The sequence below is a fragment of the Octopus bimaculoides genome, chromosome Z, assembly GCF_046866305.1.
Source record: "Octopus bimaculoides isolate indiv1 chromosome Z, ASM4686630v1, whole genome shotgun sequence".
NCBI classification, from domain to species: domain Eukaryota; kingdom Metazoa; phylum Mollusca; class Cephalopoda; order Octopoda; family Octopodidae; genus Octopus; species Octopus bimaculoides.
The window spans coordinates 27695598-27706042 of record NC_142944.1 but is presented as its reverse complement, the minus strand read 5'-3'; the positions used below and the strand labels follow the sequence as shown (position 1 = coordinate 27706042).

General features: G+C 31.7%; 1 protein-coding gene across 2 annotated transcripts in view; it reads left to right on the top strand.

Moving 5' to 3' along the window:
* Positions 1-10445, top strand: part of LOC106880786 (uncharacterized) — a 148024-nt gene that overhangs the window by 20491 nt on the left and 117088 nt on the right. For both annotated transcript variants that reach the window (XM_089364997.1, XM_089364998.1), the window contains exon 2: positions 4224-4357. In XM_089364997.1, coding sequence (XP_089221123.1) covers positions 4224-4357 — 134 coding nt within the window. The remainder of the gene's footprint in view (positions 1-4223; positions 4358-10445) is intronic.

Sequence of the window (10445 nt, the reverse complement as noted above, 5' to 3'; positions counted from 1 at the left end):
TATTATGTATATGTATATATATCGAAATCGAGTTAAATTGGACACTAAACTCAACTTGCGAAGACCTGTTGAGACAAGTGAAATCGAAATCGAGTTAGATTCGACGACTGGCACCCATGCCAACATCGTCTCCTTCATTGGACACGAAACTCAGTTTCCAAAGACTTATTGGGGCAAGCGAAAGCGAAATTGTGATGGCACCTGTGCCCAGCATCGCCTTTCTGGCACTTGTGCCCACGGCATGTCTAAGGATTTTCGAGCGTGGCCATTGCCAGTACCGCCTGACTGGCCTTCGTAGGATTTTCGAGAGATTGTTGCCAGTGCCCCTGGACTGGCTCTTGTGCGGGTGGCACATGAAATACACCATCTTGAGCGTGGCCGTTGCCAGTACCGCCTGACTGGCATTCGTGCGAGTGACATGTAAAAGCACCCACTACACTCTCTGAGTGGTTGGCGTTAGGAAGGGCATCCAGCTGTAGAAACTCTGCCAAATCAGATTGGAGGCTGGTGTTGCCATCCGGTTTCACCAGTCCTCAGTCAAATCGTCCAACCCATGCTAGCATGGAAAGCGGATGTTAAACGACGATGATGATGATGTATATAGGTATATATATGTATTATTACCTCCAGACATGCCTATGTTTTGGCACCCCCATAAATCTATCCTTATAATATACAGGCTATAAAATTAACTTTCCCTTAGTCTAGATTGGATTGTAGTTACTATAGAGATAAGCTTATCAAGTAAATTTGAATATTTTCGACTTTAGATAATGGATATATCAAATATTTTCTTTAACTCTTATTATTTATTGTGATTACTAAATCACATATTTAAATTGAAATTTTTGATCTCTCACCTTAATGTATAATCTTCCTGTGAAAACTAAAATTTCAACTTTATCCATGGATGGTATATGCTTTTACTTAAATTTTTCCATATCACATTTGCTATTGCTGTTTGTTTAGTGTGTATCTTACTTAATTTTAATGAATAAGATGTTTTGAAATTTCTTGATATTTTTTTAATAGTTTTTAAACCTTTAAAAATTTTATTTGATGCCTGGCCCTAAAGGATTCATGTTATTCCATTGTTGTTGTCGTATTATCATTGTTATTTATGGGTGACTTAAATAAATCTAATCCTTGTTCCATTATTATTTTGTACTTAGCCTATGTTAGTTAATACCAGTTCCTGATAATTTAAGATAGTGTGATCTAATTGAATTAGTACATAATTATCATGTTCTCTATTAGTTGTTTAGTTCACCATTATATTCTATGTTAATTCCAACCATTCTTTTTATCAGTTTCTTAAACCTTAATGAGTCCATCATTATAAACCATGTAACTCCTATGTATCAATTCTTTACATTAGTTATATAATAAATGTTATCTCTTATGTGTCCTTTAAATGATATTAGATATATAAGTTTAATTTTAAAATTTTAGTCCAATATATACAAAAAAAATTTTAATTTCACATCTTATCTATGATTCTTTATATTAGTGTAAATAAGTCTAAATGTACTTCACCATAGCATTTTAAATTAATACCACTTCATGGTTTTTGCATACTGCATTAATTGATTATTTACATTACTATTCACTATTTCTTTTTATTTCATTATTAATTTTTAATTAGCTTTTATTTATTCACATATTAATTAAGGAAATATTGGTATCTCAAGTATTTCAAACTTAGCATATGTAAAACAATACTGATACATTATTCTAATTAATGAAAACTATGAATAGCCATTTGCTATATCTGTACACAATATAGCAACCTTATTTTATACACTTTTGACCTAGGTGCCTTATGTTAAAACTTCCCCTGCTCCATTATAAACTGGTCTGCTAGTAGAGACCTCCCCTCCATAGTAGTTTGTCACTAAACCCCAAGAAATTTTCTAACTATATCATCCATGTTTACTGTCTATACTGTTTACCCCTTTCCCTACAAAGCTTTGAATCACTAGGTCTGATAGGATAGTCCATAAATCAGAAACAAAAAACAAATAAAATCAGTGACAGTTAAAAAATCTGCTTAGAATTATTTACTAACCTGTATGGTCTGGCTAAGTCAAAATGTTTTTTTGTATTTTTCCTTTCTACTTGGAGAGTTTAAATGTAGTTATAAAAATATGTCCTTCTGTTGAAATGAAATTTCAGTAAATTTCTATATCTTTGTGCAGTTGAGGATTGCTCTGCATTTTATATTTGATGTAATGTTCACATTGCTTAAATAAATGGAATCGCATGAAACGATTGTACTGCATTAACTCTGGATATCCTTGTTGCTTATTTTGATTTCATAGAAATATATATATATATATATATATGCATATGCATTGATATATAGGTACATATGTATAGATTACATATGTATTTATTTATATATATATATATATATATATATGTATGTATGTATATATGTATGTATATATATGTATGTATATATGTATGTATATATGTATATATATGTATGTATATATATATTTACACACGTGTGTGTGTGTGTGTGTGTGTGTATATAGATATATATCTAGATACACATATATCTATAGATATATATGTATATATATATATATATATATATATATATATATATATATATATATATATAATTATTCAGTATTAACAGTTTTGTATTAGAAAACCAAGAATTTATACAAGGCTGTAAAAGAAGTGCTCAAACTAGTTGAGACATAGGTATAAAGTTAATTGCAGAATAAAACCGTTAGGTCATCGACTCAAAAAGCCGTAGCCCACCAATGACCACATATAAGAAGTACAACATAGACCACAAAACCAAATTAGTAAAGGGAAGTCAAAATTTTTATACATAAGAATAAAAATCGATTAAAAATACAATAGAATAATATAAATAAATAAATAAACTGTGATTAAAAGTTGATTAAAAATATTAGAGACCGGTACAAATACAGTAGAATAAAAAAAAAAAAAATATATATATAGAAAAAATATAGAGAAAAAAAATAATACATAGGGAGACGTAGCACAATAGTTCATTCACTGAGGCCAATAAAAAATGTTCAAGATAAATAGTACGAAAGTTCAACTATATATATATATATAAATCAAAAAAAGCAACACGGATTTTAAAGATGACTGTAGTACGCACATTTCATGCTACTCCATTTATTTAAGTAATGCGAGCATTACATTAAATGCAATATGTAGAGCAATCTTCAGCTGCACAAAAATGTAGAAAATTACAGTAGAATAGACATATTATAATTGTGGCAACATTTAAAATCCAAGTGGGAAGAAGAATGCATAAAAAATCCATCTTGACATAGCCAAGGCTATATATATAAATATAGTTTTAGGGAACTAATCGATGAAAGTCCACTGTCACATATAGAAAAAAATTAATAATTAAAAAGCACAATAAATAAGTATAATATAATACAAAGTAAATATCATAAGATCAAGATAATAAAATGACTACACGTGTTTCATAACCAATTTTCAATTAGAAAGAAATTAAAATCGATTAAAACTCCCGAAAATCAATTCTATTCAAAAGTATAGCTAATCTTCAGGTCAAAATATATGTATGTATGCACACACACACACACGCACGCACGCGCGCGCGCGCACGCACGCACGCACGCACGCACACACACACACACACACACACACACACACACACACACACACACACACACGTATATACATGTATATACATATCTATGCATCATTATCATCATTTAATGTTTGCCTTCCATGCTTGCATATATATATATATATATAAAGGATGAGATAAGAGGTAGCACAGAAAAATTTGAACACGAGCATCGTACAATCTGCCTTTCAATTTGAGGTAGATGATAATAACACTCTGAACATTTTCCAACCAGTTCTTACCTTAGCAACTGTACAACCATTTTTCACTTTGACAGTGGAAACTATCCACTAATCCTAGTGAGTCAGTAGGCAGTTTAAAAGAATCTATTTCTGGCATGATCTTCCGTTGTAGAAAGGATTATTTTGATTATTATTATTATGTTGATCATGATAGAAATTGCTATTATAATTATAAGGAACCATAAAGTATATTTTTAAATTACCCACTCTCACTCCATCTCGCGTTCTCTTTTTCTTTTTCACTTTTCATCTACCTCACTTTTTGACTCATATGTCCCATCCATCCCTATTTCTGTTCATTCTCTCTGTTCCTTTGATTTGTCTAGAAACAATCTCCCGTGCAATAACCATCCAGGTGTACCAGTCCGAGAACATCCAGTTTCTGTCATTGAATAAGAACCAGGTTGTTGAAGTGAAGAGTAAAGGAGGTGGGCGCATCCCCTACCTTTGGGGTGGTGAGGTATGTATATATATTTGTATGTGTGTATATGTGTACATAATAATAATTTTCATGGTGTCGAATCATTAATCTCTACACATTTTTCTCTCCATTTTTTTTCATTATCTCTCCTTTTTTTTCCTCTTAATTCTTCCTGTCAAAGAGCATAAACTCAAAACATTAAACACTTTTCAATTCTTCCTGAGTGTTAAACTAACACATCTACTTGTTGTTCCTATAGCTGTCTTTGTTTTTTGTTTTCTGTAAATTTGAACTGTACATAATATCTCTCTCTCTCTATATATATATATATATATATATATATATATATATATATATATATAGTGTAATTTATTTTTTACTGTAAAGAATATGTGTGTGTGTGTGTGTGTGTGTGTGTGTGTGTGTGTGTGTGTATATATATATATATATATATATATATATATATATATATAGGTAAAGTAAAATTTAGAGGTAATACTTGACAATTGTAAGCACCTGTGTATGCCAACTCGTGGTTGAGGTGAAAGAATAAATTTTAAATCCCAAAAAATAACAGCAAAAATACAAAGGATTCTGCGGTACACCTGTTTCAAGCTTTATATCAGTGTATAATTTACAATATAAAGCTATCTTCAGCCGCAAAAGTATTTCTCTCCCAGGAAATTACATCACATCGGCGTTAAAGGAGGAAGAAAGGTGTGATATAAGAGGTGAAGATCCTTTCGGTATTTTGTATAATACTATACCTCGTATAATTCTCAATTTACACATAATTTCTTTGGCCCTCCGAAAACCGAAAACCGTCCATACTTTGCCAGGATTCAGTGTGTAGTGTTAAGTTGGTGGTTAAGAACAATACAATAAATGACAAAACGTAATAACAATATAAAATAAAATGGGAATATAAAATCCTGAGCAGAAAAGAAAAGAAAAAGAAAAAGAAATACACAGATATTCATGTAAAAAAATAAAAATAAACTTAAAATAAAACTTAAAATAAAATAAAAAATAAAGGGAGTCAAATCGGTGGGGCGGGTAATCTAAGAAGTAATAAGAGAAAGTCTGGATAGTCAAGTAAGCTACATCTAAGCTATTTAGATGGGTTGGTGAAGGGTGGTGAGGAAAAATCTGAATGTAGAAGAAGATAAAGTGATAAATAGAATAGATACAGAGATCTTAAAGGTGGTAAGGGATAGATATGTATGAGCTGTGTCTGCCTATCTCAGTGGTGGGTCGTAAATAAGAAGTGTCATGCCAGAATAGACTTGGAACATGAAACATGATATTCTTGTGGTGAGTGGTCAGTGGTCAACCTAAGCGAATTACAACTTATCTAGATGAAGAAGGGTGAAGGAAGTGGAAAGGGTAATTATAATATAGAAGACCTTAAAGAATTAATCAATAAACATGTCAAAAAGAAAAGCGAAAAAAGTTATAAGGGTTGGACGTTAAAGTTCAAAAAATAAAATTCAAAATACAGAGTAATATAGTATACTAGTGAAAGGAAATATTAGCACCCACATTAATAATGTAATAACTAAGAAATAAACAATAAAATAAGAACTAAAAAATAGTAAAAAATGATAAAACTAATAAAAATAAGAGATAAAACGTAAAAAATGAAAAAATGAAAAAATTAAGTATGAAAAAAATAATAAAATATAAAAGATAATGATAAACGAGTCAAAATATAACCGATAAAAAATAAGAAATACAAAGAAATTAACAATTAAAAAATTAAAACATAATGAAACCGGAAGTAAAAGAGTATAAAATAAATGTAAAAGTATAAAGTGAAGTATATATATAAAAAATATATAAAAAAATATAAAAAAATAAAAATGAAAATAAAATAAAAATTTAAAAAAAAAACACAATTTATAAGCAGTATAGACAGTATACATACATATATATATCCACATACATACACATACACACAGTGTTATTTCTTATTGCAGTGTCCTTTAACGCCGATGTGATGTAATTTCCTGGGAGAGAAATACTTTTGCGGCTGAAGATAGCTTTTGTATTGTAAATTATACACTGATATAAAGCTTGAAACACGTGTACCGCAGAATCCTTTGTATTTTTGCTGTTATTTTTTGGATTTACAATTTTTATATATATATATATATGTATATACATATATATATATATATATATATATATATATATATATAAATAATAATAATAATAATAATAATATGTATGAAGAAAATCATATCTTTATTTTAGATCACGCCTTAAAAATCCAGTGATTCTTACAATTGCATTAACATACACATAAATATTCATATATCTATCTGTCTGTCAATCTGTCTATCTATATGTATGTATATATATATATATATATATATATATATATATATATATATATATATATATATATACATAATATTAAAATTAATAATAATATGAAAATTTATGTCAACACAACATTATCAGGGTAATCCAAATTGGTGAAATTCTGACTGAACATCTGAAAAAAGTTTAGCTGTTAAAAACCACTAACAAAAAGAAACACGAAACCAAGTTTAAATTTAGACATTCATTCATTCAACCAAGAGTGACATCATTGAATAACTAATTTAGTTTATAAAAATAAAGTATAAAAAATTCCATACTAATTCCATATCGTTTGACAAGTTGAAATCTATATAAAAAAAAAACCTAACATAGAAAACGAGTATATTTATCTAATAAAATTGATGATGTCACTGGATATCTAAAGAACAAAAACTGCAGACAAAAATGCTGTGTTATGCTTAATGGATAACTGAACAATAAAGCTACAGATAATAATTCTACGTAATGCTTAATAGAAACATATACATTATGTCACATCAAGGAAGTTGAGTTTTTGTGATAAATTTTTGTACATATTATTATTAATTTTAACAATATGTATATATATATATATATATATATATATATATATATATATATATATATATATATATATATATATGTGTGTGTGTGTGTATATGAATATATGCATGTATATGTTAAGGCAACTAAAACAATTGTTGGATTTTTAAGGTATGATGTAAAATAAAGGTATAATTTTCTTCGTATATATTATTGATTTTTGTTAACACTCTGAATATCTTAAAATTCTGCAAAAGGATTGTTGGATTTACCTGCCATACATGAGAATTTTCTTAGGATTTGTGCTCTACATACATTTACTGGTGTCTGATTCATCATCATCATCATTGTTTAACGTCCGCTTTCCATGCTAGCATAGGTTGGACGATTTGACTGAGGACTGGTGAACCAGATGGCTACACCAGGCTCCAATCTGATTTGGCAGAGTTTCTACAGCTGGATGCCCTTCCTAATGCCAACCAGAGTGTAGTGGGTGCTTTTACGTGCCATCTGGCACGAAGGCCAGTCAGGAGGTACTGGCAACGGCCATGCTCGAAATGGTGTATTTTACGTGCCACCCGCACAGGAGCCAGTCCAGGGGCACTGGCAACAATCTCGCTCGAATGTCTTTTCACGTGCCACTGGCACAAGTGCCAGAAAGGTGATGTTGGCAACAATCACGCCCAAATGGTGCTATTTACGTGCCACCGGCATGGAAGCCAGACAGCTGGTGCTCTGGCAACAATCACGCTCGGACAGTGATCTTAGTGATCTACTGGTACAGGTGCCATCACGATTTCACTTTCGCTTGCCCCAATAGGTCTTCGCAAGCTGAGTTTAGTGTTCAATGAAGAGACGTTGGCATGGGTGCCAGTCTACAAATTTAGTTTGATTTCGATTTCACTTGCCTCAACAGTTCTTCGCAAGCGGAGTTTAGTGTCCAATGAAGGAATGTTATGCGTAAGTGGGCTGGCTACATCCCTGGCAGAGGCCTTGGATTTTGGTCTCACTTGGCTTGCCGGGTCTTGTCACGCACAGCATATTTCCAAAGGTCTCGGTCACAAGTCATTGCCTGGGTGAGGCCTAATGTTCGGAGGTCGTGCTTCACCACCTCATCCTGGGCCTGCCTCTTCCACGGGTTCCTTCAACCGCTAGGGTGTGGCACTTTTTCACACAGCTATCCTCATCCATTCTCGCCAAATGTCCATACCAGCGCAATTGTCTCTCTTGCACACCACAACTGATGCTTCTTAGGTTCAACTTTTCTCTCAAAATACTTACACTCTGTTGGGTGTGCACACTGACATTACTCATTCATCGGAGATTACTGGCTTCATTCCTTGCGAGCTTACGCATGTCCTCAGCAGTAAATGATGTTAAATTAATTTTTGTCTTGCTACATATATGCCTCAGCAAATGTTTTAAATTAATTAACGTAAATTAACATTCACAACAGCAACATGTTCCTTTGTACACATTTGGTTCAGTGTTCTTTTAAAAATTGTAAAATAATAAATTATTTTTGTACGAAAAATTGAATTATGCTTTCCGAATATTCTTGGAGCTTGATTTTCTTCACCATGACATTTACAACATTTAGTACAAATAAGTGTTGACTTTCTGTACTTTGCTACATTGGTGTTTGTAGTCTCTTGCCTTGCCAATATCAAGTTTGAGAGGCTATCCTCAATTAACTACATACTTAATCCAGTGTTTGAAATTTCCTGGAACATAAATTATGTTGATATTGTACATAGTACCTATCTCTGTGAGGATAAAAGAAAAAAGTCAATTTTCTTTTCTGATTAGTTGCAAACAGCAATATATGAGCAAAATTTTACTGTACTTAGTTGACATTGATTAATATGCATGATGACTAATGTAAATACCTCATCCACCAGCAACAAAATTCAGGTCTTTAATGCATCATTATGAAACAATGTGAGCATTTAATATATTACACTCTACCTCAAACCTACAAGCTCATGAGAAGCTTATATAGATTTTCAAAGCATTTCAGCTGAAAATACAAAACTGACCCCTTGAACAGGACACCAGTTTGTTATAGAGTAACCACTGGTATTCATTTTCAGTCGAGTGTACTGGAGCAACATGAAATGAAGTATCATGTTCAAGGACCCACTGTGCCATCCTGTCCAAGAATAGAAATAATGATCTAATAATCATGAATCCAATATCCTATCTACTCAGCAACAGAAATCTAAGCTACAGAAATCTTGTCACAAGGAAAATAATAGGTGTTTCTAGGTAATCATGGTAAAGTGATTTCACACATATATTTAGAAGGTTTCTCATGTCCAGATTTTGTAAAACTAAATTCTTGTTATTTTGTGCATACATTAAGATTAATACAGTCTTGCTTTTTTGGGGGTGACAGAACAGATATATCATGTAACATATCCTAAATTACTTTTTACAGTATGATAATTAAGAATGACATCACATAGCTGTGCTTGTGTAAATCTCCCAAATTTCAGCTATGTCTGTGGATAATATACATCCATACAACAGCAAAGAAATAATGATAACATCAAAGATAAAAGATGCTTACAAGTACTATTTTGATTGTAAGGTAGGGGAGAAGGGGGTTACCACACATTTACTGAACATTTACTTAACAGCTTAGCGAAATGGTAAAAAGAAAGAAAAAAAGCTATAGCTTTCACAGGACCAATGATTTGGTGTAGGCCCACAAATCTCTGTAACATTTTTGCATGATTAAGATGACTGGCTCCACATAGAAAAATAAAAGATCAACTAGCCACATTGTCAACCACTCTTAAATCCAGTACCACATGACAAAGTAAACCTACTGCCAGTTCCACCAACAAAGATCACAGATAATGAGTCTTCTGAAGATTTAGTTAGTGGTATGAAACAAAGCATAGTCCACAAGTTGTTGGGAAAGACAGGTATCCATATCTGTCAAACCAAGCAGAGTTAAATGTCTTGGGGCATGATTTGGAATTAACAAATGAAAAAAAAAAAAAAAAGCAAGTGTTGCCTGGTTCCAGACTTCAGAATGGAATGAAGTAGGAGTTTGTTTCTGCATTAATATCAGCGGCCTGAGGTAGAAGATTGGTCATGATAATGATCACAAAGAGCAGAGACCCTTTCATTTTCTCTACTGAAGTAAGTCTTAAAACTATCTTATTGCACAATGCCAATGAGAAACCTTTAATACCTGCAGCACATGCCACTTGCTGGAAATTTAACC